This window comes from Drosophila elegans, unplaced genomic scaffold (genome assembly GCF_018152505.1).
Source record: "Drosophila elegans isolate 14027-0461.03 unplaced genomic scaffold, ASM1815250v1 contig_476, whole genome shotgun sequence".
Taxonomy (NCBI): domain Eukaryota; kingdom Metazoa; phylum Arthropoda; class Insecta; order Diptera; family Drosophilidae; genus Drosophila; species Drosophila elegans.
In genome coordinates, this window is record NW_024545863.1 from 18,702,621 (window position 1) to 18,726,734 (window position 24,114).

Below are 24,114 nucleotides of genomic sequence, written 5' to 3' on the forward strand. Positions count from 1 at the left end.
ACTGACTGATCGGCCGTCGGTCCAAAAACTAGGAAATGCACAATTTTCCGGCATTTGTCAACACAAAACAGATGCCCGCCAAGATGTAGGCTCAAATTATGACACAAAAGTATATATACGTTTCTTGTTATGGGTTTAATCAGACGGAGATTTAAACAAACTAGTGTTTTAACAAAGATCCTTCGCGGAAGGTGGCAACTGTTGGAATTCTGTGGTGGTGGCCATTCTGGTTACTTGCTTAGAGATTACTTTGGAGTCGTTTCCTTGTGTGCTTTGTCCTTGCTTAAATCCCCAAATGATTATGTTGTTGCTGCTGCTGCTTGTTGTTGCTGCCGGCATATTAATGTACGCAGTCCCCCAGAGTCCGGCGACTGCTTATATTACTATGCCGATTGTTATTTTGAGACGCGATTAACGCGTGCCAAATTGAGAAGAGGACATTTAGTCCAGCTGAAAGGAGAAAAGGTTGTAATTAGTAATGAGTTGGTAGATAGATCTCCTGGGGACTCACCTTCTTGAAGCCAATGTCGTTGGCGTACTCCCTGAAGCACTGGCGGCAGATGTTCAGGCCGTACTTGCGGATCAGACCGTGGCGGTTAGAGCAGGCACGGCTGGAATGGGATGACGAATCATTAGTTATATCGGTTCCACACAAGTTCTTCCACAGATTGGCACAGTTTTGGTGTAGCAAAGCTGTCGCTGCACTCGGCTGCACTGTTTTCATGTGAAAATCGCGCCTTCTGCCTCGTGCAGCTCTTACTTTGGCCTCCCTTAATTAAGGAAACTGTTCAAGATGTTTAAACACGTATTTCCGTACTCAACCGGGGGCAAAAGCCATTGAACAAATCTAACAAGGAAAGTCGGCAAGCAACACAAATCGGCAGACGCCATGCGTGAAAAAAAGCGGGGCGTGAATAACCTCACTTTCTACAAGCATGCCAAAAAATCGTGCAAAATACGGGATTACGGGGCAAGCATTTAAACAAATCGTACACCATTCGGTGCGCCAGGCTACGGGCCGCACAAATCTTACCAGCATCGGGAGCCTTGGCCGTATTTGCGGGGGTGCGAGTACCAGAGAGTAGCGAAACCCATGTTGGCGTTTTTCGACGAGAAAGAAAAAGAAAAGGAACTAGGGAGGGCAGTCTGAGGTGCAAAAACATCGATGACTTCGCTGTTTTCACAATATCGGTCTTATCGATGTTTGGCAGGGACTATCAATGTTCTTCCATCACTAACGATATCTTTCTGTTAGTTGGACGATTGGCTAACATTCCGCTGTTAGTTGGACGTTTGGCTAACATTTCACTGCGAAACACAAACCCACAATCACTAAAATTCACCGCTAGAGGTGGGGCATTGCTTACAGCGATGTTTTCAATAGGTCAGTCTCATCAATGTTTGGCAGAGCTTTTAATGCTTATCCGTCTCTAACGATATTTTCTTGCCTCTGTTAACTTCTCACTCAAGTTCTAGCCCACTGTTACCGATTTCACGGCAGTTCATGCGCACTTCACTCAAGTTCTTGAACACTTAGCCAGGTTCCACTCCATTTCTTGCCCACTTTCTGTTGAAATTCTTAACATCTGCTGAAATGCACTCACTATTTAACACCACTCTTGTAAGAAATGTAAATGTTTTTAAATTCGTTTTTCTATTATAAAATAATGTTCGTAGGAGTCTTCTACCTGCAGAGGGCGTAGCCACTACCAAAGTGGCATCACCATTAGCCAGTGGCCCCTCTATTCCTCTGGCGCTTTATTCAAATTCGAATTCGACTCTTACATATAGGTATCCGAAAACAGTGGTTGGGACGGATTGTTCTTGACAACAACCACCTTGGCATTTTCACCACCTTGCATTGGCGGCTTACCCGGCTGCGGCTCGAACATGCTCAACATATCCATATCCTGTTGGGCCGGATCTTCGAAGACGATTATGTCCTGCTCTGAGCCACTCGCCTCCATTGGCACTGCCTGGCCATACTGCGACATAAGGAAATTGTTGTTCACGCCGTTCATTGACAGGCACATCAATTCGTCATTCTGCTCTGGCAGGACGGAGTACTGCATCCCAGGATCGCCAGTCTCTGCCAATCCGGACCCCGAGCCAGAGGCCTCCTCCGCAGGAGCTTGCTCGTCCGGATGATGCTTGGCCTGAAGGGCAGCGGCTGCAGCCGACTCCAGCTGAAACTTCTGCATCTGCATCATCAGTCGCGAATTGGCGTCCAGGTGGGCGTGTCGCGCCCGGATGTGCTTGTCCCTGTCGCCACGCTGCCGGAAGGTCTTGGTGCAGAAGAGGCAGCTATACGGCTTCTCGCCGGTGTGGATGCGCTGGTGATTCTTGAGGGCATCCGCCCGGTAGAACCGCTTGCCACACTCCTCGCACTCGTAGCGCCTTTCGCCTCGATGGATGAGCCGGTGCTGGTAGAAGACGGATCCGGTCAGGAAGCGCTTGCCACACACCAAACAGAGATATGGTCGTTCGCCCGTGTGGCACTTCCGGATGTGGTCGTTCAGATCTGGTCGGATGGTAAACTTCCTGTCGCAGTTCTCCTCCTGACAGACAAAGGGCTTGACACCTGATGGGGAGGAATAGATCACCTAAGTGGCCGTCTGATCTACTTCAGCCCATCACAAGTCGGTTATAAAATCAGCTCTGAGCTAAAGCTTGGTTTGTTTGTCTATAAATTTGGAATCATAGTTTATGGAATCATGGAATCTTTAAGCTTCTTTATAAGTTTCTTTGAATTATTGAAAATATGCATTGCAAACTCTTCCTCGCAAATTCTTCAGCTGAAGACACTCTTGTCTTCTCTTCAGGCGGAACTGATTGCCAATAGCAAAATAGGCTTATAAATTAGCAAGTATTGGCCATCTGCCCAGTTTTTAGAAATAAATTAGACCTCCGTCTGCTATAGAGTTTATAGTCATACACAAATGAAGAATATGCGAAAATGAAGAATATGAATTAAGATTGGTTACTCTATCCCATGATTCCATGAGCTTATAATTTTAGTGAGTCCGTCATTTCTATCGAATCGAGTGCCTCTCATCGTAAAAACCAAAGAGCTGAGCTGTTTAAATCAAACATTTTGTAAGCTGATTAAGTCAAGCTGTTTAGTTGAAGGGAGAGTTGTGTGCTCTATAATCTACTACGAATGCTTACCCTGGTGGAAGCGCAGGTGCTGCCACAGATGACTAGATTGGGTGTAGGACTTCCCGCAGATGTCACAGAGGTACTGACGCAAGCGACCAGTGCCCGTGTTGCGGGTCTCCTTCTCGCGTTTCTTCTTGTTTAAATGCTTCTCCTCATTGTGCGCCTGGATCTCGTTTGCAAACTCGAAGTTGACATCGCAGAACTCGCAGGGCAGCAGCAGCTTCTTACCACTCGCGTTGAGACGCGGAAAGTAGTGATATGAGGTGTACCTAGCAGAGCGGAATAGCTGATTACCCTGCAGGATTAAAAACCCATTCAACAACTTACCGATGCTCCTGCAGAAGGTCCGTGTTGGCGAACTTCAACTCGCACACATTGCACACAAAGTAACGACTCAGTGTGACATTTAGCGACCTGTTCGCCTCCCGCATGAAGATGCAGTCCGTCTGGAAGTGGATGCTGGCCTCCTTGGCCGTGCTCATCTGGATGTCGCAAGCGGTGCACTCGAATCGCCGCTCTGCCACATGGGAGGCCGAGTGGACGAGCAGCTCTGCGATGTCGGCGAAGATGTACTCGCAGAACTCGCACTGCAGAATGCTGCCCAGGATCAAACTGGTGAACAAGTCCTTCTCCAGTCGGCTAATCTTTTGCTGCGCGGTTGTGATTGTGACCTCTCCCGCCAGCCACATCTCGCTATCCAGCATGAACTCCTTTAAATCCAGCTCGGCGTTGGAGGATCGAATTTCGGGAAAATCACACAGACGTGGCTGCTCCGGAAAGTGAATGAGCCCGTGCTCCAGGGCCACCTGCGGATCGTAGAAAAGTCGACCGCAGACGTTGCACTTGACCAGCACATGGAGGCCGGCAGCCGGAACTGTATGCGGTTGCAGGCTGGTCGCCAAAGGGATCAGATCCAGGGCGTGCTTCTCCATGTGGCGCACCAATCCCGAAGCATGCACAAACTTGCGGTCGCACATGGTACACTCGTTGGGTCCCTTACCCGACTTCCGGTTCCGCGAGCTATCGATGCCAGTGGTCAGGTCGTACTTCATCTCGTCCTTCATGTAGCGACAAAGGCGCGCCTGGTTCTCAAGGATCACACGCTCGCTGCTCGGTTTGCTGGGCGGAGCAGCAGCAGCAGCAGGAGAAGCACACCCAGTCGGGACAGGCAGAGGCTTCTCTTGCTGGGAAACTACCACTTCTACGGGCTTCCGCTCGACATCGAACTCGCAGGAGTGGCTCTGGAAGGCGGCAGTATCGTACTGAACCAGACATTGGGGGCATTTTATGCGACAGCTGGTGGTTCCAAATGAGCTGGAACGCGGTACTGAGGGAAAAGAAGGACCATCTTATGTTAATACAATCAAATGCATCCAATAGGCTTACCATGAAACACCGACTGCTCGGTGGTCATCTTGCTGCTTTTGACCCCGGCCAAAAATTCGCGAATCTTCAGTTGCTCCGCCTGCGGATCAAAGCCCTTCTTGCCGTCAGCCTCCTGCAGGATCTGCTTGAGAGCCGGATCCGCCAGGGTGCGCTCCACCACCACTTCGGTGGGCATTTGGATGGCTGCCGACGGCGTCACGGTAAAAAACCTAGAGAGCTCCTCGTGGCTGACGATCTTCTCCAGGTCGCCCTCACCCTCGTTGGATGCCAGCACTGTGGCTCCGGGTTGCAGGTCATCGGGACTCAACTCCGTGTCCACAACCACTTCGATCTCAGCCAGCGTATATTCACCCGTAACATTGACATTCATGCCTATCGGAATCTCAAAGTGCAACAATTTGGGAGAAATTTCGGCTAAACAACTTGTTTGAGATGTTAAAGTATTGATGCAGGTTGCACATGCGCAGTTCGACGGATTGAAATTGATTAATTATTGAAATTTTCCTAGGACTAGAAAGTTTGTATTACAATTTGTAAGAAACGTTGCGGCTGCTGACAAGTAGGGAAATGAGATTTGCTTTCAACGAATCGAAAGAAAGTTGGCTGGTTTGACAGTAAACTCTATGAAAACGAACAACTCTATAGGGTTCCTAACAACGTTCTCTAAAAACTTTTCATACCTTAATTTTATTTAACGAGTGCCTACAAAAACATATTTTTTAAATCAAATAAAGTTTACAGAAGAACTAAATACGGCACGAAATGTTTTGCTTCCAAGTCTAAACTCACTTCTTTGAGAGTGTAAGTGCAACTTGTTTATTTTATGTTCTTGTATTAAAAAAAAAATCGACCTTATTGAAAAATCCTTATTTTTAAAGAAAGCAAGAAAAAACGTTATGCTCGACTATAAGATACCCGTTTCTCAGTTGACAAATTTCAAATAACATTATCCCCGGCGTCTTAGCAACTTAATAACTTCTAAAATAATATCTCGATTTTGAAAATTAAAATGCGTCTACCGAAAGATATGACCAAAACGCACACACAGCCAAAAGCTAAGGGGTAACTAGTCTCAGAGTGATATTGTGATATCTGTCGACTTTCATGATTGCGGGCATCTTTTATAGTTCTCGGGATCTTGACGTTCATACGAACGGATAGACGGACAGACAGACGGATCCTGATCAAGAACATATATAGTTTATATAGTTTTTAAGTTGAATATGTACTTTAGATTTCATTGAATTTTAAATGCTGAACTATTTTCCAGTAACAACAATCTTAAAAAAGGCATGTCAACTGAAATCAGATAAGATTGGAAGTAAATAACAGCATACCAATTTTTGAATAAACAAATACACTTTGTATCTGAGAGGTCGAATCTTGAGTGTCTTTACATCAGTCATATTTTATAATATGTATAGTATAGTAAGGTTAATAGCTGAATGTGCTTCATAAAGTCGTTTCCGCTTATTGCAGACATTAGTCATTAGTAAGTTTTCTGGTTTTGGACTCACCCAACCTGCAAGGAAATGACAGGTAAAGCGCATATCATAGACCTTTACCAAAGTGTAGTTTACGCCAATTGTTTATGTTTTCCTTTGGCTCAGGCTGTCGGAGTCGGCGTCGCAGGCCCAGGTGATTACTGGCCCCCAGTTATCAGTTATCAGTTTCGGTTTCGGTACCTCCGCTCCAGATAAGGCGCTTCGCGAAATGAGTAAACGCAGTGCCTAACATGACATACTGCCGGCGTTAATCAGTCCCACAAAACGCTCTGTGCCGTACAAACGCCCGCCGATCCAATCCGTTTACTCTGTCCAGGATCTGCAGTATCCCTGGACATAGCGCTCTCCGGTGCACACGGTAATTGCCACTTGATGATCCTCCTTATCCTCCTGCCCCTCCCCCACACGGGCATTGATTTATCCGGTTAACCTGGTGACTGGGACTGTCGATGAGTCACCTCGACGAAGGCCCACCGCGATCCGAATCCAAAATTGATAAAAAACCCAAGTTGCGCCAGCAATTCTTATCTGCAAATTGGCTACTAGATAATGCCGCTGGGCAGTGTGGACGCACGGCGGCTACGGGGAGTGATCCAAGACAAAGCCAGTGGGCGGCACCTCCTTTGCAGCCGAACTAACGCAGCTCCCAACTACGTATCCGCTTTTCCAGCGCCATGGAGGATTACTCGTACGCCTACATCTCCGAGCCCGTGGAGTTTCGGCAGCTGGAGGGCCGGGCCATTGACTTCCGCAAGACCTTCGATCTGCGGGGCCAGGGTGGCGACGAAATGCTCCAGCTGTACCTGCGGAAGGCCAACCTGTCCGACGACCTCGAGCGTCTGCCGGCTATTAAGCGGCGCGCTTACGTCTATGACATAATTAGGAGCAATAAGGGTCCCGGTTACTGGGTGGTAATGTCTTGCAGCAGAGCTCCTCCACCAGACACCGAGTCCACGATGCACAGCCCTGTCCTGAACGCAGCCGTTTCCTTTCTTTGCAGCCTCCTTCCATGCAAGTGAGCACCGACGTCTTCGCCCATCCGCCGCCCGCAGTTCGTCCACCGCCTTCCTACACCGACAACGCCAGCTACAACGCCAGTCTCGACGGCATGAACAGCTCCTCCTCCTCGAACAGCCTGGACAGGTATGTGGGCGCCCCGCCCTGTGTGGCTCTGGCCGGTCCCAGCTTCGCCACCAGCGTCCTGGTCAGCAAGAAGGGCTCCAAGTACGAGATCAGCGGACCAGTCAACTTTCAGCACGTCTCTGGAGATGTGTTGCGGGATCGGACGCGAAACGCCTTCGATCTGAACGCCGACTCCAACGACAAGGTGCTGAGGAAGTACATGATGGAGCGGGGCATCACGGAGGAGGACATAAGCGGTATGCGACACCAAGATGTGGTCAAGAAGATTGTCCATTCCAATTATACATGGATGGTAGGTACTAAATGTCGAGTTGAATCGTTTAATACATCTTTCCCTTCAGCCATCAAAGGGCGATCTGGAGGCAAAGCCACGAGTCCAGGAGCCGGCCAGGCCGCTGCTCTATGCCACCATTTCCACCAACAACACAATTACTCCTCCTCCCTCGCCCCCGCCGCCTTCAGTGGCCTCTGTTTCGAAGCCATCGGCTGCTCCGAACTTCTCCAACTACGCCTCGCTCACGTCGCGGTTTGTGGATATCACCGACTTGGATTTGCCTGGTCCAGCACCGGCTGCTCCAGAGCATGTTAATGCCAGACGGCAGGAGGTGGGATCAGTGATTCCCGTCCAGGTTCAACCGCAGCAGGTGAACAGGCCAAAGGTTCCGCCGCCTCCTTCGGCGGTCACGGCGAAAAATACACATGGCTATCCGGCGGCCATCGACATTCGCCAAGTGCGCCCCTCGGTTCCACCCAAGGTGTCCAGTGAGACGTATGCCACCATAGCGCCACAACGAAAGGCGGGCACCATGCGCATACCACCGCCAGCGCCTCCTAAGCCATCGATAGTGCCCAATACCAACTCGGTGGCTTCCATGGGATCGCTGTACGCTGTGTCCCCGGTGCAGCATGCGCCAGTTGCCAAGCCACCGCCACCTGCTCCTCCGGCCAAGCCGACTTCAAGGATTCCATCTGCCTATGTCCCACCGACGCCGGTGCAGAATATAAAGAATACTGGCGGTCAGGTGCCACTTCCTCCACCTCCTCCACCAGTTGCAACTGCAGCAGTGCCACCCCCGCCGCCCCCAATGCCAGTTGCAGCTGCAGGAGGAGCTCCTCCTCCACCGCCGCCCCCACCAGCTGTCTTGGGAGGAGTTCCGCCACCGCCTCCAATGCAGAAGACACAGCCCCAGGCTGCTCCTCCTGCCAACTCCGGCGGAGACCCGAGGGATGCGTTCCTGGCCAGTATACGTCAGGGAGTTGCATTAAAGGTATTACTTATGAAACACTTCCTTACCAGAATTGTTAATTCGTGTCCGTTTTTTCTATAGAAAGTGGATCAAAAGGCAGCCACCATAAGCGGTATCAAGCCACGTCCGGAACAAAAGCCAGCAACCACCGATTTCCTGAGTGAGCTAAAGCTGGGAATAACTCTAAGACGAATCAAAAATCCAGCAGATAATCCCTATTCTGAGGAATCAGAATCGCAAGCGTAACTTAAACGATTTCACCGTTAAACTTTTGACTGCGCCGCGTTTTACAACACTGAACCGGGCTGCCAGACTGAGAAAATCGGCCTTTATTTAAAATTCCGCAAAAATACTTTTAATATTATTATTAATCACCATGACAAATGCACCTTAACGTTTGTTAATAAACTTGTTTTCGCTAGATATGATAGAGCTTATCAATACTGCTAGAAATTAACCCATAAGAAAACGATTGGTTGAGCTTTCAATTTAACTACAGTTCTCACTCGCAGGAGTGAACATGAAAACCGTGGGCTGTTACTGTTTCGAATGTTCATCCTTATTGAATAACAAAATACACATAATCTTTAAAACAATAAGAAGGTATGTCATGAATATTTTTTTCTTTGTTATGTGGGGTTCACTTAATCCAGGCTCGCTCTGTCGACAGAGCACTGTAGTTTGTTTGTACGTGTAAGAGAGACAGTTGAAATCAGCCGGTGAGGAGAGAATGCGAAGCAATCGCTGGAATCACTTCTGATTTGGACCTTTGATAAATAAGTAGCAATAAGTGGAGCACAGTGAGACTGCACTTTTGCACAGCTAGACTGGACAAACGCATTTTTTACGCAGAAATTAAAGAAGAACCATTATGCAACGCATTGCTATTATTGGAGGAACCGGCATGACCGGCGAATGTGCCGTGGATCACGCCCTGCAGAAGGGTAGGGAACCTCACAGGTCAAAAAATCAGCTTTTAAACTCTTAGTTTTGCAGGTCTCACGGTAAAACTGCTGTATCGCAGCGAGAAAACCGTTCCAGAGCGATTCAAGTCCAAAGTGGAACTGGTCAAGGGCGATGTGACCAACTACGAGGATGTGAGAGGCCTCATTGAGGGCGTAGAGGCGGTGGCCGTCATCCTGGGCACCCGCAACAAGCTGGAGGCCACCACGGAACTCTCCCGCGGCACCGAGAACCTCATCAAGGCCATGAAGGAGGCCAAGCTGACCAAGTTCTCCATCGTCATGTCCTCGTTTCTCCTGCGCACGCTTCAGGAGGTGCCCGCTGTATTCCACCGCCTGAACGAGGAGCACCAGCGCATGCTGGACCTGACCAAGGCCTCCGGATTGGACTGGATTGCCATCCTGCCGCCGCACATCGCTGATGAGCCGGCCACCGGCTACACCGTGGTGCACGATGAGGCCCCCGGCCGCATGGTATCCAAGTACGATCTGGGAAAGTTCATTATCGACAGTCTGGAGCAGCCGGAACACTATGGCAAGGTGTGCGGCATTGGCAAGAGTCCCAAAAGTGCCTAGAACAATCCATCATCGAATGGGATTGTGACCAATTGCAGCTGATCATTTGAGTCGTACAAATAATATTCTAATTAATATTTTGGCAAACGTCTACATACCCGTATGTAATGTGAGCTCACAATAAACTTTCCATTTTAGAGAACACGAATTTAATTGCAATTACGTGCAGAAACGCTTTGGCATCGGCCACCAAAATGTCGCCACATTAGCACCTGTCGCGCCAAACGCCTTGCAGGTATTTAAAAAATGTGTAACCATAAAACATTGCCGTGCCCCAGTCAAGCCAGTGAAAATCAACAGCTTCCGCTTTCGGAGAGGCGTACGCCGCACCCTAGTCGTAGTCTTTCGCCATAGCTACAGCCCCATCGAGAGAGATCCGTCAGACTGTTGACAGCGGAGAGGAATCGAGATCTCTGTGTGCCTTACATCACTGCGGGTTATTTCTGTAACACAAACATGACGCTCGCTGGGCGGGCATTAACCATTTGGGCACCGAGCCCCCGTCAAATTTGGCTGCGCAAAAATAACATCAATTTATAGACGACGCTGCCGCAGCCGCCGTGAACTTGAACTTGTCATCTGTGGCGAGGTGGACGCTTGGATGCATCGCATCACTCATTCCGCTAGAAGGCATTTCCGTCGTAACCACTTCCGCCCAGAAACAACAACCGATGGAACCTTACATTTCTACGCATTTTATTGTTTAGTGCTTAATGCTAAGGCTCGATATGTCTATATGCTATGTTTCGTTGGAAGATACTTGAGCTTCTTATTATCATCATCGCTGGCAGGTAAATTTTCATCTAGTAGCAATTATGCACACACTTGAACAAAACCATAACAAATAATAATAACTAAACATAGTTAGGATTAGGTTAACATTAGCCTTATACATGTACCGAACAGCCCGGGGGTCACCTTTGTCATACAAAAAGAACCAAAAAGTTTAAAAAATACATGCGGAAAGTAATATTGAAAAATCAACACAAGCGTTTGGTGAATGTTTGCTTATCGGTGTAATGGAATCAAAAGCTGTAGCTGCCCCGTAGGCCGCTCAAGGAACGTGGCACTCATCCCTGCATTTGGCAGAGTGCCTGGCGTCCACAGGTTATGGCTCTGAGCAGCTGCTGGCAGGTAAACCCGTAAAGAATTTCAAGCGTTTGCCAATTTGACTAGTTCACTGCCACTCTCTGATCGGGCTCGGCATGGCCCAATTTGGCTAAGCCAACTACCACTGGCGTTGACGTCTATAAGACCTTTTTCATGTATTTCTTTTTGGCATTTTGCAGACTGGGCAGCTCGCAGTGACGCGGACCGTACATCGTGACGGGTGCGCAGTACTCGTACCCGATGCGCTCGTAAAAACCATCCTGGTCGATGGTGGACAGATAGATGGTCTTGAGGTCCAGCACAACGCGGCAATAGTCCTCGGCGAACTTCATGATCAGCTTGCCGAATCCCTGGCCGCGGTGCCTCTTGTCCACCACCACGGACTCCACGAAGCATGCCTTCTTCTTTGAGGTGATCGGGCTGAGCTTCAGGTGGGCGATCACGCGGCACATGCCCTCGGTGGTCAGCACCAGGCTGCAGGGCAGTGTGTCGCAGGAGGCCTCCAGGGAGCGCATGCGCGCCGTTTCCGATCGGGGCCACTCGGCGTTGATCAGGGCGCAAGTGTCCTTCATCAGCTCCGGATAGTTGTGGATGGGCACCACGTTGAACGGACTGCCGCTGACATTGAATGGTGGAAGCCCCTGCAAATGGTAGGTGGTTAGTTTATGTGACTACACTTAGTTTTTAGGCTGGAAGAAATTGGTTGTCTGGTCGTTTACTTCATAGTACGGCTCCGGCTTTATGTAGCGCATATCGCTGAAACTGACTGAAGCTCGGATCTGGAAGGGACCCGCTTATGCCTAAAAAGTGTGCGACAATCTAGAAGAGAATAGAATTGAGTCGTTTCGGAACGAAGATCATCCTGACCAGTGTTGGGTGTATACGTAGATATTTCCACCTAGGTACATCTTTGTAAATCGTTCTATGTACGGAAATTAAGTTATAAATATTTTTTTAGACCTATTTACAGTTATTGTTATTATATTAAATTGTCATTTTGTTGTTGTAAATATATTACTGGAAATTTTGTTATGTAATTCTGAAGTTCTTAAATTAAAAACTTTAAATTTGTACCTCTTACCTTTAGCTGGGAATTTTTATATGAAAACTATCTTTACCCCACCTAGGTACAAAAAGCTACTACCTTCCCCAACACTGATCCTGGCACACAGAACAAATAGACGGTTATTTACACGGGATACGCAAGATATCTCAGGCGGAATAAACAAAGATTGGCAGCCATGGAAACAGCACAGACATACACGCACGAATATATAGTTGAAAATCAAGGTGAGGCGTAAAAAAAGAACGTTTTCGTATGTGCGCCTGGCCGAGAATCGAACGACCTTGACTGGCCGCCTACAAAAGCGTATATACACTTCTCATAAGTATGTACACGGATGAGTGGGTGGTGTGCGGGTGATTCTGGGAGGCGTCTATGTATGGACAACATGGGTCTGGAGTTCACCATTGATTTGCTAGCTGATGTAACTGGTGATGAGTGGTTACCATTGCAAGAGCTTTGCGCTGCTGGGCTTCTGATTCCCGTGCGCCACGACGAAGTGAACAGAACGAACTGATATGGATCCCAATATTGAGGCGACGTCCCAGCAGAAATGGGCCCGATTCGCTTAATAATCAGACTCTTTGTGTTTGTGTTTGTGTCGGCTGCTACGAATCAACTGCGCGCCCGGAAAATTGAATATCAGTTTGATTTAAAACGGAATTTGTTTATTTTTAAACTTTTTCGCATACGCTGCCGCAGCTGCTTCTTCTTCTCTGCCCCAAACACAGAGCTGCCACCTGGCGTTACGGCCAGTGTTGGCAAGCCAGCGGAACAGTGCTGCAAACCGCGCCCAGTTGACCAAGCGAAAATAACAACAAAATGGTTTTTTTAACGAGCGCCAGGCAAAAACACGAAAAGAAAACACAATAAATGCACACTACAAAGGACAACAAATCGGCCAAGTACTTACAGTATTATTGTGGAGTTTGTTGAGCGGGAGCAGCGTACGCCACAGCCTGCTAAATTAATTATTACACAACAAATAAATCAAAAAAGTGCCACCGACAGCTTCCAATTGGCAGCGTGCGGCCGAAAATAGCTTGTAAACAAAGCGATCGGTTAGGAATAGGAATAGGAAAGAAGCGCTCTCAGCGTCATTGACCCAGAAATTAGCCACTGTCATTGCCAAACGAGAATACGTATTAGCCACTTCCCATATCCACAACCCAATAAAGAGCACGTGCATCCACAACACAATGGCCAGCCGACAGATGACCAACGACCATCTGCGCCTCTCCTGGCACGACACCCAGATGATGGCCACCCTGAGCCCGCAGAGCGTCATGGACTACTTCTGCCGCAAGTCGAATCCCTTCTACGACCACATGTGCAACAACGAGACCGTTCGGATGCAGCGCCTAGGTCCGGAGCACCTGCAGTAGGTCAATTCGCCATTGTCATCTAACAAATTAAAAACTAATCCATATTTCCCCCCAGCAACATGATCGGCCTGGAGTACATCCTGCTGCATGTCGCTGAGCCCATTCTCTATGTGATCCGCAAGCAGCACCGTCACAATCCCTCCGAGGCCACTCCCATAGCCGACTACTACATTATCGGAGGCACCGTCTACAAGGCGCCCGATCTGGCCAACGTCATCAATGCCCGAATCGTAAGTGTACAAGCATGCATAATTGAGCTATCTTAGTAATCGTTTCGTTTCCAGCTCAACACCGTGGTGAATCTGCAATCCGCCTTCGAAGAAGCCAGCAGCTATGCCCGCTACCATCCCAACAAGGGCTACACCTGGGACTTTTCCTCCAACAAAGTTTGTATGTAGATCACTAGTTCTTAAAAAATAATCTAATCAATTGTTATATCTGCAGTATCTGACAAATCCAAGTCGGACAAGAAGGACGCCAGCTCGGCGAAGGATGAAAACAGCGGAACTTTGTTCCAGAAGCAGCGTGTGGACATGCTGTTGGCCGAACTACTGCGAAAATTTCCTCCGCCCATACCGCCGATGCTGCAGAATCTCCAGCAGCCCCTGCCAGCGGGCGATGAGTTGAACGCTGCAGGAAACGCCTCTGAAATGAACAATGCCACAGGTCCCCTGGACATCAAAACAGAGGGTGTGGACATGAAGCCACCGCCCGAAAAGAAAAGCAAGTGATAATGTTAATGTGCATTTAAACTGGGAGAGATTAAATTACATTAAACTTAGACCTAGACTAGGCTACACACGAATCATTTGATTTAATCCTTGGCACTCTGTGCATCCTCACCGCCGGTCACCTCTTGCGGCTGGCTCTTTGCATGCACAGTCAGGCTGTGGTTGGTGAACTCGAGTATGCTTTTGAAGGACTGCTTACAGATGTGGCAGGGCACAGACTTAGTGGGAGTACGGTAAACGCCGGCATGCGCCACATTCTTGGGAATCTTCTTTACGGACGGCGGGGCCATTGGCTGAGCCATTTTCGAGGAAGCTGCGAAAACAAATAAGGTTACTAAAAGGTCTTGCAAATAATTTTATTAAGCACCAGTTAAGGGAAAAGAGTTTTGTCCAACTAAATTATATTTTGATTAAACTCAATGGTAACCCTTATTAACTGATGTGCTTACTGGATAGTAGAAAATATTACCCATTTTTGGAATCGTGCTCATGCGGTGCTGAGGCTTCTGCGGCACAGGCACTGGTGCGGGAACAACACTGATGGCACCGATCTTGGGCAGCTGGGCCTTCTTCTCGTGGTTCAGTTCGGTGAACTGCAGCTTGCGCTTCTCGGCCGGCGGGATCTTGTCGCAGTTTTGCATCAAGTGAATGTGCAGGGCGCGCTCCAGGGCGAAGTTCTTGTCGCAGAACTTGCAGCGGTTCTTGGAGACGCCCGCCCCAGCTGGATTGGTATTCAGACGCTTCAGCGTCTTGGGTCCGTTGTCCACCAAGTCGTGCGCACGCATATGCATATCCAGCAGTGACTTTAAGCGAAAGTTGGTTCCGCAAGACTTGCAGTTAAATACAGAGTCCGGAATGCTTTTGGCCGGAGGTTTGGCTAGCTTGGGTGTGATCTTCTGGGGCGAACGGCTGCTGGTGACAGCGAGCGACTTGCGATTGGTAGCCTTTGTAAGCTTGGACACTGGCAAACAGCTGCGGCGGTTCACTGCCAAGCCGCCGCCCGCACTCAGCTTGCGGGCTGGACTATTAAGCGTGGTCTTGACCACAACCGACATGCGCTGCTTGAATGAGTATGTGCGGGTTTCGGCACTGGTGGTAGGCAGAAACGAGCGTCGCGGGCGTGGCAAGGCGCCCGAATTGGTGGAAGACATGGACTGCCTCTTTTTGCCCACCTCTACTTTTAATTTTGAAGAAGATGGCTTGACAGAGTCGGCGGAGATTTTCAATGCTTTGGCAATTAACTCCGTGACTTCGTTTACCACCTCTGTGACCTGGGGCACCTCCTTTTCAGTTGGCGAGGCCAGCATGGACACACCTTCATTGGACACTGCAAAGCAAAGACGGTTAGGATCGGTTTACTCCTTTAAGGATATAAACTCACCTTCAGTTATGTTCTCCAGAACCACGTTGGCGCTCAAAGGATAGACTTGGCTTGGAGCCTGGGGCTTGGGGGTCTCCTGCATTGAGACATCATCCATGGTGGCGTCCTCGGTCTTCAGGGTGTTGGCCTTCACCGTGTTGGCGGTCAAGTCCACGGAACTGGACAGCGTTGAGTTTTCGCCGCCAGTATGGTTATCCTCATCCGGCTGGGTGTTCTCCTTGTCGTCCACATTAGTCAGGTCCATGGTCAAAATCTGTGGAACGGAGTCGGCCCGAGGTTTGTCCTTAGAGGGAGTGGAGCACAAGGCGTTGTGCAGGTTGAGTATACTCTTGTCAAATGGGCGAAGTGGAGAGCTTTGGTCCGGTTCGCCAATGGCGAGCTGCTGCAGATCCTTCAGGACGGAGCGCCTGAGATCATGGTCTTCCGAAACCTTCTCCACGTTGGCCTCCAGCTTGCTGTTGTGCACCTCCAAGTATTGGCTGCTCTGTGTGACCATTGCAGATTGCCACTTGCTGGACAGAGTGTCGTCCGCGTCAAAGGAGAGGTACATTGTAACGCTCTCATCGTTGGTCGCCATCGACGAGCGGCGGGAATCGATCTGCAGGGGGATCAAGGTGTGTTATTACGATCAACGGTCTTAGTACTGTCGATCCAGTCAAATCCATTCCTGGGAAACGGACCGAAACCTCATTATACTTGCCTTTCCCGCCATCGATCTGCGCGAATCGTCCATAACTGCTTATATTATCTGCCTAATTGGCCACGCGAACGTTAATAAGAACTAAACTGGCAATTAATAATAGAATTTGGGAAAGGAGCAGCAGAAAACCGACGCTGTACCAGAAAAAAACAAAGCGTTAATATTTCAAACACACTTTTCAACACTGCGCGCGCAATGAAGATCGCAACGGCGTCGAAAAAAAAATTGGTGGCCTCGATATAATAAAAAACGTTATATACTTAATTACTGAACAAAAAGCTATGGAGCTTAGTTGAAATTTAAATTATTTGAAGTCGGCTTGTTTAACATTTGCTGACTCAGTAACTTGATCAAACAAATTTCTAAAAATAAATGCCTAGATAAGTTTGAGCGCAGACTTAAACCACGGTTTGTGTCTATGGTCGACCTTAAGTGGCTGGTCACACTGTTATGCGTTGTAAATTTTAAGCACGGAAAACCTTTAAGTTTATTTGAACCTTACATAAGTATGTTAATTAAAATAAATACTACTTTATAATTATTTAACAAAGACCTCAAATAAAAGAAATTAAACTTACGACAGCCGGCAAGCAGGGCTGTCAGGGTCTGCACTCAAGGTATGCCTACACGCATCGCCCCACCACGGTCACTCTAGTTCTCATATGTATACAAATTGGCATTGTGTTGTGTGTGAAAAATCCGATTTTTTGCAAAGAAATTAATAAAACTCGTGAATTTAGTTCCTATTTAGCGAGCACAAACGAGCTTAACCCCGCCCCAAGTACATATCCAGCGTAGTCACACCTGAATCATCTCAAAAGGTCGCATCACATCACACTTTGCGACTGTGAGTCACTGGCCAGATTTCCCCACCCAAAAACACAACAAGACGAACGTCTTGCCTCGCAACCACTTGCTAAGCGCACAAGTTATCTATCTCATCACATAGTCCGGAAATGGCCGCCGTGGAGAATGCCGAACCCCGCACGGAGCTGCAGGAGCTGCAGTTCAAGTCCGGCCAGGTGGCGGATGAGTCCCTGGAGAGCACGCGTCGGATGCTCAGCTTGATGGACGAGAGCAAGGAGGCCGGCATCCGCACCCTGGTGGCCTTGGACGACCAGGGCGAGCAGTTGGACCGCATTGAGGAGGGCATGGACCGGATCAACGCGGACATGCGGGAGGCGGAGAAGAATCTCAGCGGCATGGAGAAGTGCTGCGGCATCTGCGTGCTGCCCTGGAAGAAGGTGAACATTAAGGACGACGGGGAGAGCGCCTGGAAGGCCAACGACGATGGCAAGATCGTGGCCAGCCAGCCGCAGCGGGTCATCGACGAGCGGGAACGCGGCGGCATGGGTGCTCCACCGCAGTCCGGCTATGTGGCCAGGATTACGAACGATGCACGCGAGGACGAGATGGACGAGAACCTGGGACAGGTCAATTCCATGCTGGGCAACCTGCGCAACATGGCCCTGGACATGGGCTCCGAGCTGGAGAACCAGAACAAGCAGGTGGACCGCATCAACGCCAAGGGCGATGCCAACAACATTCGCATGGACGGCGTCAACAAGCGCGCCAACAACCTGCTCAAGAGTTAAATATGCACAAAGGACACGTCCCGAGCCAATAGCGAACACGATAGCCAGTCACCTCCACTTCTATCATGTTAGGGGAACAAACCAATGTTGTGGGCACAAACCGTAGCAGGTGGTTTTACGTTATTTATACCATATATTATATACATATACAAGTAGCCACCAGCAACTACTCCTGGCAGAAGCAAACGTAACTGACCCATCTACTTACAAGCACCACCAGCCGGATGAGCTAACTACTTTCTACAACTACATATATATATATGCAAACCGAAATGCTAACTACTTACTATTACTACACTCGTGTACAAATGGCAACCACAAGTTGCCGGAAACAATTTTATTATGAGATTTACCGTATGATGTACTCCGTTTTTGGTACAAACTTTTTGAGCATTTTACCGAACTTTGTGAAATCAAACCAAGCAACTGCTGAGATGGATATATACGTGAATTGATGTATTTACAATTCGTAGAACCACCGCAACCCCCCGGGCACCGAAAGCTAAACAAAGACGGGCGGTATCATATCGTAGCCAATTTTATGTTCTCCATTGTTAACCCTTTTTAAGTAGGCCATGTAATCGGGCATTTCGTAAGCCCAACAGTCCAAGCACCGATTCTATTGAATTACTCTAGATTTGCACTCGAACCTCTTGCTTCGTATATATATATTTAATTCTTAATCCCCAGTGAATGTAACCGAACGAGTTTCGTAGCTGTAGCCTAAGTAAATGAAATTGTTGATTGCAATAATCCCAAATATTTAGGAAACTACCTGTTTGTGCGCAAGATATTTCTCGTTAACTATTATATCTATGTATTACGGACGAGTATAGCCAATTGATTAGATAACTTATTTATCGCTACTATTGCCACTTTAGCTTACATTATTAGCTCTTAAATTGCAATTATTTGAAAATAAATTAATTCACCAGCAACCAGTGTTTATGGATTTATTGCACTTTAAAAAAGATTAAGATTAACTAAGAATTTTAGGCCGCTCGAAAGTAGTTGCTCGTTGCTATGTAGCCGCTGAAGTCTTCATCGCAATCTTCGGCCTGGGCGAACTCGATTTCCGGAGCTGCCTCGACGGGAATGTACACAATGCTGCCACGTGTGACCACGATCTCCTTAACTCCCTCCTTGGTTTTCAGCTTAAGGGTGCGGGATCCCTTCAGGACTATCAGTATAGAGCCGAAGGCTTGGATTTCCAGCTTGTACGATTCCAGGGTGTGATCAATGTTCACATTAATCACAGCAAAATCGGACACTGGCGGAATATACACCTGGACCTGCTCATCGACGCGGTAGGGGATGAACTCCTTGCGGTTGCTCTCGAAGATCACAGAGTCCAGCAGCTGGTCCACGTCCTTGTACTTGGGAGTGAGTCCGGCGCGTATCACATTGTCCGAGCATGCCATGCACTCCACGCAATCGCCGTCCAGATAGGCGTGGATCTCGTTGGCGCCCAGGTAGATGGCCTGTCCGGGTTTCAGGCGGATCAGGTTAAGGAAGAACAGTGACAGCACGCCCACATCGCCGGGAAAATCCCTGTTCACGTTCGTGAACACCTCCAGCAAATCGTTGGACTTCAGTTCTGTTAGTAAAGATCGTTTAGAGAGGGCTTTTTACCAATTACAAACTAGATATCCTCACCCTTCTGGTAATCCCTGGCTATTTCATTGATGCACTTGGCTATGGCCGCCTCCTCCGTCTTCATCAGCTTCTCGTAGCACAGCTTAATGCTCTCACCATTGGGTGCGTCGTGGAGCTGGTCCACGGCCTCCTTGCCAATCAGCTTGCTGAGTGGCTGGAACTCGTCGATGTAGTCCCGGATGTCCTTGGCCGGCATGAATCCCACCAGAGCCAGAAAAGGTGTCAGGGCAATGGCCAGTTCCGGCTTGTGGTTGGGATCCCTGTAGATTTCCGGGCGCTCCTTGTGCAGGCGCTCCGCCTCGCACTTGTTCGGATGCACCTGGATGCTGAGCGCCTTGTTGATGCTCAGCACCTTGAACAGGTACGACAGGTCCTGCTTCAGCACCCGGTCCAGGGTCTCGCCGGTTTCCTTGACCACGGACACGCCGCACACATGGGTGCCCATCCACATCTCCGCGTAGGTCTCATCCTCGTCCAGCCGGAAGTCCGGATCGTTGGCCATGGCCAGCTGGGCCACGGCGGAGTTGATGCCCTTGCGGCCCCAGTCGTAGTTCTTAACCCATCCAGTCAGCTCCATGGCAGCGCACTGTTTTCCTTCCAAATTCCGTGGTTCGACTGAGGCGGAGGTCAACCTGAAGGTGATAAGAAAACATATGATTGGGGGTGGTTGCGAGTGCGTGGGAGGTTTGCTGCGTAAGTACACGACTGCAGAAGTTTTGGGTGATGCGCATGCGGCGCAATCTTTAATTGCCGGCTTATCACACCTTATTAAATAGATAACAGCTTCTGGGAATTTTTAATTTCGATTTGGCTGCCAAAAAATTGAAGTGTTTCCACTGCTATTAATTTAAATGTCGCGTTCATGCTAGTGATGGGCCGATATGCGTAGTCACGAATCACGAAGGTATTTGTTTTGTATTGTTTTTTAAACATTCAGAATATGTATCGAAGTATTAAAATAGGTATATCTTTAATTAAAAAGGAGTAATATTTGAAAACAACCACTAGGCTTAAAAAACACATTTTAATTGAAGTCCTATTAGTTTTCATTTATATATATGCATCGATCACATTCTAAGAACGAGAATATCAATTAGATCGTGAACGCTTAGTGACTCAAACGTTGATTTCAATTAACGGCACTTTCAAAATTTTCGAAATACTAGATTTTTTTAATAATAGGAACAACACAATTTTAGTTCGCTGTTTTTTAATTTATACAAGACAGTTTACTACTTCAGAACTATGGTTTATATATTTTTTAAAAATTGGAAGAGAATATCATATCAGCTATATGAACAATCGAAAAATTCGGTGGAAATCGACATAGCCTCATCGTTTTTAAAATATATGCATAAATATGGAAATGTAGTCGTTCTATAGAATATTTTATTTTTGAAATAGCTGCCAGGGTATAAGCACTTCGAATTTTCTTTCTCGTTTTAAATAATTGTAAGAATCTTCAAATAAGAAAAAATGTGTCATTTATTAAAAAAATTTTTATTAAAAACACTTAAGTCTTAGAAACACTTCCAAATTGGTTAGGCCTTGTTATTTGGGTTTCAAGACCTCGCCATCATCTATTTTGTCAATGACCTGTTTCAAACAGTCCTTGGTCGATGTTTTTTCCAAATCGCAGATGCGAGTCAGGTCCATTGTTGCGATTTGCTCGATCATTTCCTTAATCTTCTCCTGCTTAATAATAGATTTCACGGACTGGCGTGTTCCTGGTCTTCCACTAGGTGCCACTGGGGTTTTTGGAGTCTGTTCAGCGGAGTCGGTTTCGATTTGTTTTCCCTTGGCGCGGTAGTGCTGCTCGATAATGTTTCGTATTTTCATCTTGGTGGCTGCTCTCGATTTTTTGTTCGCTTGACCCATGGCGAGGCTTCGCAGCTCCTGGAAGTTTATTTCCTTGGCGGGCGTCTCAATAGCTTCCACCTCAGCTTCAGGTTCAATTATCGTGTCTAGCTCTAAAGACATCTCTTCTACAGTCGCCACAATGCCATCGTCGTCATCTAGATTCACTTGAAAGTTCGGTTTAATCTTCGGTTCCTCTCTTTTCGTTGGAATTTCTTCCATTGGCGGCAAAGGAGTTACTTTCTCGACTGCAGGTGGTGTAGGTTTCGTCTTTTTTTCTTTTATTTTTGTCTTTTCCTTGGGAGGAACCCACCGCTTTTTGAGAATTCCAATGCATGGCTTTGTTTTAATTCGCACCGGCAGCAATGAGTTGTATTGGATGCCAATACTGTTGAAACAGTCTACAAACTCCAGAGTATCAAACTCGTTTTGAAGCGATGCCCACAGATCCGTGTTCTGCTTGTTTTTGGCCTCCACCAAAAGGTGGGTGTACATCTCCAAATCTGCTTGAGTGTAGTTCATGGACTCGTCTTTGCTGTAGGTCCACTCATCGTGTATTTCCATGAAGCGCGATACCCCGCTCTGGGCGGCCAAATTGGAAATATGCACGGAGACGTTCGGAGAGCCTGCCTCCAAGCGATGCAAGCGGGAAAGAGCAGCTCCGCCCGGATAATTAGTGCCCGAAATAACAAGCAAAAAGACCGTCATGAAGACATTTAATAGGAGATGAGCTCCGCAGCCGAGAGCCAGGAAGCTATGCCAGTTCGACTTGGCGCTGTTCATCCAACTAAAAGAAGGAATAAATCATTTAATAGTATTAACCCACTGATGAGTAAACCATGGTGCACTTACATGCGCTGGCAGGCGCAAGCTGCGGCTATGTTAAGCACTGGAAACACGTAGATGATGAACCGCAGCTCCTTGTGGGGCAGAACGGAGTAGAGCAGGACGAAGAGCAGGGCTGACAGAGCCAGTGGTCGAATACGTGGCTCCAGAGCAACACCGATAGGCACAAACACCAACGATGCGCCCATGGCCCGTGGCAGAGCCGAGTAAAAGTACCACAGAAAGGGCGACGTGCCCCAGTTAGAGCTCTTGTTGAGGATGGTGTTGTACCATAGCACCTCGCCCTCGGGCCAGAGCAGGCGGCGCCAGAAGAACGAGTCCACCAGCACGGTGGCGGCCAAAATGCAAACCCCTGCTGGCAGCGCAATCTTCAGCAGCCTATTAATAAACCAATTAGTATTAAATAGTAAATAAAAAGATCGATCACCTCACCTATCAATGGAGAATTTGCGCTGTAGCAGGCTGATTACCAGCAAGAGACCCAAAAATAGAGCCAACTCAGACCGAAAGACGAGGATAGCTATGCCAGAGCATATGATGAATGGCTTGTGCTGGTCGCGCAGCCAATAGGCAATGGCAAAGAGCACTACAAAAATCCATATTTTATTAGATTGGGTTCGCAAGCCACCGCTCACACTCACCTATGGGAAGGGCAAATATGTTGGGCAGTGGCCTTGTCATGTAGAACATGAAGTGGAACTGCGTGATGGTGATGGCGGTGTACCACAGGCGCACCTCTACGCCGTAAATCTTGGTCACTGCCTGCCGCAGCTTATTCCAGGCCACGGAGATGGCTGCAGCCAGGACAAGGCGCACTTTAAAATCAAGTTGGTTTTAGTACTGGCGACTTTGCGGTTAAAAAGCTGCTTTTACCTACATATTGGGCCCAGAACTTGTTGATGTTCAGAGTCTCAAAGAGAAGGACGAACGGGGCGGAGATCATGGACACCACCAGCGGTCCGATGAAGGTGCGGGGCACCACACCCGGATAATCATGGTGATCGTACTAAAGAGAAAGCAGAGATGGGATTAGTGAATTGGCATGAGATTAGGGGAATTCATCCAGCATACCTGCGTAAAGTTGTTGCGCAGATACAGAATGTCGTGCATGGCCTGCAGATTGAAGCTCTCCTCCACTTTTGTAAAAGGCGTGTAGACCAGATGGGCTGCCGCCGTCAGAAACACCAGGGTGTCCATGGTGATGTCCGGTCTTTGGGTGTCGCTAGTGTACTAATGATGCTGGAGCAGTAATCGGTCCGTTACATAATGGCCATTTCTTTTTTGACACCTTTTTCTATATGTTCTTGGTTGTCGAAACTATATATATATCCTGTCTGGTCGATGCAATCTATTATCAAATCTCTAATCCCAGCCGGCGTTGCACAACGTTGGTATTTCGCAGCCTTCCTTTGAAGAAACGTTTAACCGCCTCACAGAAAGTGCCAAAGTTTAAGCATATATATGTCCTACGACGAACAGATTATGTGGTTCCAAAATAAACCAAAATAGATATATAAATAGATCGTTCCACGTCGGATCGGAAACAGAAAAGCAACCACAACAAAAGCAAGAGCAAGAAAAAACAACAGGTCCGTTCAACAGCTGATTGCCGTTCACATTGCAACGCAAACATAAGTGGGTAATGTAGGGTTATAGCCCCTTTTGACTAATTGTGGAAACCTTCAATGGTTTTTAATTGTAAAACATAATCTGCATAAAGATGGTTTTTAAAAATTTAAATTTTAAGCGCATTTTAATAGTAAGACACCATTGATAGGGAGCAGCTTTTTAATACAAAACCCTCAACAGTTT

At 47.9% G+C, this 24,114-nt stretch overlaps 10 protein-coding genes across 14 annotated transcripts; 4 read left to right on the forward strand and 6 right to left on the reverse strand.

Annotated features, from left to right (window-relative positions):
• Positions 1 to 116: 116 nt before the first annotated feature.
• On the reverse strand, positions 117 to 1,161 carry LOC108139203 (40S ribosomal protein S29). The gene is made up of 3 exons (XM_017261844.1): positions 1,034 to 1,161; positions 512 to 611; positions 117 to 450 (listed from the first exon to the last, which is right to left on the reverse strand). The coding sequence occupies exons 1-3, from the start codon at positions 1,093 to 1,095 to the stop codon at positions 442 to 444; spliced, it is 171 nt and encodes a 56-aa protein (XP_017117333.1). The 5' UTR covers positions 1,096 to 1,161; the 3' UTR covers positions 117 to 441.
• Positions 1,043 to 6,209, reverse strand: LOC108139194 (testis-specific zinc finger protein topi). 3 transcript variants are annotated; one of them, XR_005977679.1, is made up of 5 exons: positions 4,546 to 6,098; positions 3,487 to 4,486; positions 3,169 to 3,428; positions 1,689 to 2,581; positions 1,043 to 1,618 (listed from the first exon to the last, which is right to left on the reverse strand). XR_005977679.1 is itself a non-coding variant. In XM_041709495.1 (5 exons), exons 2-5 carry the CDS (start codon positions 4,913 to 4,915, stop codon positions 1,782 to 1,784), a joined length of 2,430 nt encoding a protein of 809 aa, XP_041565429.1. In that variant the 5' UTR covers positions 4,916 to 6,067; positions 6,126 to 6,209; the 3' UTR covers positions 1,681 to 1,781. The 3 variants fall into 3 exon arrangements, 2 of the variants coding, with proteins under 2 accessions (XP_041565429.1, XP_017117321.1); XM_041709495.1 differs by lacking the exon at positions 1,043 to 1,618 and adding an exon at positions 6,126 to 6,209 and having other exon boundaries at positions 1,681 to 2,581; positions 4,546 to 6,067; XM_017261832.2 differs by lacking the exon at positions 1,043 to 1,618 and having other exon boundaries at positions 1,681 to 2,581.
• An 86-nt stretch (positions 6,210 to 6,295) lies between these two features.
• On the forward strand, positions 6,296 to 8,863 carry LOC108139195 (formin-like protein 5). Of its 2 annotated transcripts, XM_041709496.1 has the most exons (5): positions 6,301 to 6,408; positions 6,721 to 6,961; positions 7,051 to 7,485; positions 7,535 to 8,461; positions 8,522 to 8,863. In XM_041709496.1, the coding sequence occupies exons 2-5, from the start codon at positions 6,725 to 6,727 to the stop codon at positions 8,684 to 8,686; spliced, it is 1,764 nt and encodes a 587-aa protein (XP_041565430.1). In that variant the 5' UTR covers positions 6,301 to 6,408; positions 6,721 to 6,724; the 3' UTR covers positions 8,687 to 8,863. The 2 variants fall into 2 exon arrangements, with proteins under 2 accessions (XP_041565431.1, XP_041565430.1); XM_041709497.1 differs by lacking the exon at positions 6,721 to 6,961 and having other exon boundaries at positions 6,296 to 6,408.
• Positions 8,864 to 9,142: 279 nt separating this feature from the next.
• Positions 9,143 to 10,126, forward strand: LOC108139200 (flavin reductase (NADPH)). Its single transcript, XM_017261839.1, has 2 exons — positions 9,143 to 9,384; positions 9,437 to 10,126. Exons 1-2 carry the CDS (start codon positions 9,312 to 9,314, stop codon positions 9,976 to 9,978), a joined length of 615 nt encoding a protein of 204 aa, XP_017117328.1. The 5' UTR covers positions 9,143 to 9,311; the 3' UTR covers positions 9,979 to 10,126.
• A 531-nt stretch (positions 10,127 to 10,657) lies between these two features.
• On the reverse strand, positions 10,658 to 12,871 carry LOC108139201 (N-alpha-acetyltransferase 80). 2 transcript variants are annotated; one of them, XM_017261840.2, is made up of 3 exons: positions 12,598 to 12,871; positions 11,808 to 11,907; positions 10,658 to 11,729 (listed from the first exon to the last, which is right to left on the reverse strand). In XM_017261840.2, exons 2-3 carry the CDS (start codon positions 11,838 to 11,840, stop codon positions 11,226 to 11,228), a joined length of 537 nt encoding a protein of 178 aa, XP_017117329.1. In that variant the 5' UTR covers positions 11,841 to 11,907; positions 12,598 to 12,871; the 3' UTR covers positions 10,658 to 11,225. The 2 variants fall into 2 exon arrangements, with proteins under 2 accessions (XP_017117329.1, XP_017117330.1); XM_017261841.2 differs by lacking the exon at positions 11,808 to 11,907 and having other exon boundaries at positions 12,598 to 12,867.
• Positions 12,872 to 12,943: 72 nt separating this feature from the next.
• Positions 12,944 to 14,341, forward strand: LOC108139198 (mediator of RNA polymerase II transcription subunit 6). The gene is made up of 4 exons (XM_017261838.2): positions 12,944 to 13,532; positions 13,592 to 13,766; positions 13,821 to 13,926; positions 13,981 to 14,341. The coding sequence occupies exons 1-4, from the start codon at positions 13,351 to 13,353 to the stop codon at positions 14,265 to 14,267; spliced, it is 750 nt and encodes a 249-aa protein (XP_017117327.1). The 5' UTR covers positions 12,944 to 13,350; the 3' UTR covers positions 14,268 to 14,341.
• Positions 14,268 to 16,646, reverse strand: LOC108139196. Its single transcript, XM_041709498.1, has 4 exons — positions 16,349 to 16,646; positions 15,649 to 16,246; positions 14,737 to 15,594; positions 14,268 to 14,580 (listed from the first exon to the last, which is right to left on the reverse strand). Exons 1-4 carry the CDS (start codon positions 16,379 to 16,381, stop codon positions 14,351 to 14,353), a joined length of 1,719 nt encoding a protein of 572 aa, XP_041565432.1. The 5' UTR covers positions 16,382 to 16,646; the 3' UTR covers positions 14,268 to 14,350.
• Positions 16,647 to 16,915: 269 nt separating this feature from the next.
• Positions 16,916 to 18,881, forward strand: LOC108139269 (synaptosomal-associated protein 25). The gene is made up of 2 exons (XM_017261956.2): positions 16,916 to 16,965; positions 17,089 to 18,881. Exon 2 carries the CDS (start codon positions 17,305 to 17,307, stop codon positions 17,941 to 17,943), a length of 639 nt encoding a protein of 212 aa, XP_017117445.1. The 5' UTR covers positions 16,916 to 16,965; positions 17,089 to 17,304; the 3' UTR covers positions 17,944 to 18,881.
• Position 18,882: 1 nt separating this feature from the next.
• Positions 18,883 to 20,479, reverse strand: LOC108139268 (mannose-6-phosphate isomerase). The gene is made up of 3 exons (XM_017261955.2): positions 20,364 to 20,479; positions 19,600 to 20,231; positions 18,883 to 19,540 (listed from the first exon to the last, which is right to left on the reverse strand). The coding sequence occupies exons 2-3, from the start codon at positions 20,174 to 20,176 to the stop codon at positions 18,936 to 18,938; spliced, it is 1,182 nt and encodes a 393-aa protein (XP_017117444.1). The 5' UTR covers positions 20,177 to 20,231; positions 20,364 to 20,479; the 3' UTR covers positions 18,883 to 18,935.
• A 604-nt stretch (positions 20,480 to 21,083) lies between these two features.
• Positions 21,084 to 23,877, reverse strand: LOC108139266 (probable Dol-P-Man:Man(7)GlcNAc(2)-PP-Dol alpha-1,6-mannosyltransferase). The gene is made up of 6 exons (XM_017261954.2): positions 23,374 to 23,877; positions 23,176 to 23,308; positions 22,944 to 23,117; positions 22,735 to 22,888; positions 22,309 to 22,680; positions 21,084 to 22,243 (listed from the first exon to the last, which is right to left on the reverse strand). The coding sequence occupies exons 1-6, from the start codon at positions 23,497 to 23,499 to the stop codon at positions 21,151 to 21,153; spliced, it is 2,052 nt and encodes a 683-aa protein (XP_017117443.1). The 5' UTR covers positions 23,500 to 23,877; the 3' UTR covers positions 21,084 to 21,150.
• Between the last annotated feature and the right edge of the window lie 237 nt (positions 23,878 to 24,114).

Bases quoted from the DNA above. Each gene is read 5' to 3' on its own strand.
- LOC108139201 (XM_017261840.2), bottom strand. From the start codon at position 11,840: ATGCGCTACATAAAGCCGGAGCCGTACTATGAA. The intron at 11,730-11,807 runs GTAAACGACCAG...TACCATTTGCAG, and splicing joins AGCCGGAGCCGTACTATGAA to GGGCTTCCACCATTCAATGT.
- LOC108139268 (XM_017261955.2), bottom strand. From the start codon at position 20,176: ATGGAGCTGACTGGATGGGTTAAGAACTACGACTGGGGCCGCAAGGGC. The intron at 19,541-19,599 runs GTGAGGATATCT...CTTTACTAACAG, and splicing joins AGCCAGGGATTACCAGAAGG to AACTGAAGTCCAACGATTTG.
- LOC108139200 (XM_017261839.1), top strand. From the start codon at position 9,312: ATGCAACGCATTGCTATTATTGGAGGAACCGGCATGACCGGCGAATGT. The intron at 9,385-9,436 runs GTAGGGAACCTC...TTAGTTTTGCAG, and splicing joins GGATCACGCCCTGCAGAAGG to GTCTCACGGTAAAACTGCTG.
- LOC108139196 (XM_041709498.1), bottom strand. From the start codon at position 16,381: ATGGACGATTCGCGCAGATCGATGGCGGGAAAG. The intron at 15,595-15,648 runs GTGAGTTTATAT...TTTGCTTTGCAG, and splicing joins TCTGGAGAACATAACTGAAG to TGTCCAATGAAGGTGTGTCC. The intron at 14,581-14,736 runs GTAATATTTTCT...TTGTTTTCGCAG, and splicing joins GAGCACGATTCCAAAAATGG to CTTCCTCGAAAATGGCTCAG.
- LOC108139194 (XM_041709495.1), bottom strand. From the start codon at position 4,915: ATGAATGTCAATGTTACGGGTGAATATACGCTGGCTGAGATCGAAGTG. The intron at 4,487-4,545 runs GTAAGCCTATTG...CTTTTCCCTCAG, and splicing joins CGAGCAGTCGGTGTTTCATG to TACCGCGTTCCAGCTCATTT. The intron at 3,429-3,486 runs GTAAGTTGTTGA...CCGCTCTGCTAG, and splicing joins GACCTTCTGCAGGAGCATCG to GTACACCTCATATCACTACT.
- LOC108139198 (XM_017261838.2), top strand. From the start codon at position 13,351: ATGGCCAGCCGACAGATGACCAACGACCATCTGCGCCTCTCCTGGCAC. The intron at 13,533-13,591 runs GTAGGTCAATTC...ATTTCCCCCCAG, and splicing joins CTAGGTCCGGAGCACCTGCA to CAACATGATCGGCCTGGAGT. The intron at 13,927-13,980 runs GTATGTAGATCA...TTATATCTGCAG, and splicing joins CTTTTCCTCCAACAAAGTTT to TATCTGACAAATCCAAGTCG.
- LOC108139266 (XM_017261954.2), bottom strand. From the start codon at position 23,499: ATGGACACCCTGGTGTTTCTGACGGCGGCAGCCCATCTGGTCTACACG. The intron at 23,118-23,175 runs GTAAAAGCAGCT...TTGATTTTAAAG, and splicing joins GTTCTGGGCCCAATATGTAG to TGCGCCTTGTCCTGGCTGCA. The intron at 22,244-22,308 runs GTAAGTGCACCA...TCCTTCTTTTAG, and splicing joins GCTTGCGCCTGCCAGCGCAT to TTGGATGAACAGCGCCAAGT.
- LOC108139195 (XM_041709496.1), top strand. From the start codon at position 6,725: ATGGAGGATTACTCGTACGCCTACATCTCCGAGCCCGTGGAGTTTCGG. The intron at 6,962-7,050 runs GTAATGTCTTGC...CTTTCTTTGCAG, and splicing joins AGGGTCCCGGTTACTGGGTG to CCTCCTTCCATGCAAGTGAG. The intron at 7,486-7,534 runs GTAGGTACTAAA...CTTTCCCTTCAG, and splicing joins ATTCCAATTATACATGGATG to CCATCAAAGGGCGATCTGGA.
- LOC108139203 (XM_017261844.1), bottom strand. From the start codon at position 1,095: ATGGGTTTCGCTACTCTCTGGTACTCGCACCCCCGCAAATACGGCCAA. The intron at 612-1,033 runs GTAAGATTTGTG...ATCCCATTCCAG, and splicing joins GGCCAAGGCTCCCGATGCTG to CCGTGCCTGCTCTAACCGCC.
- LOC108139269 (XM_017261956.2), top strand. From the start codon at position 17,305: ATGGCCGCCGTGGAGAATGCCGAACCCCGCACGGAGCTGCAGGAGCTG.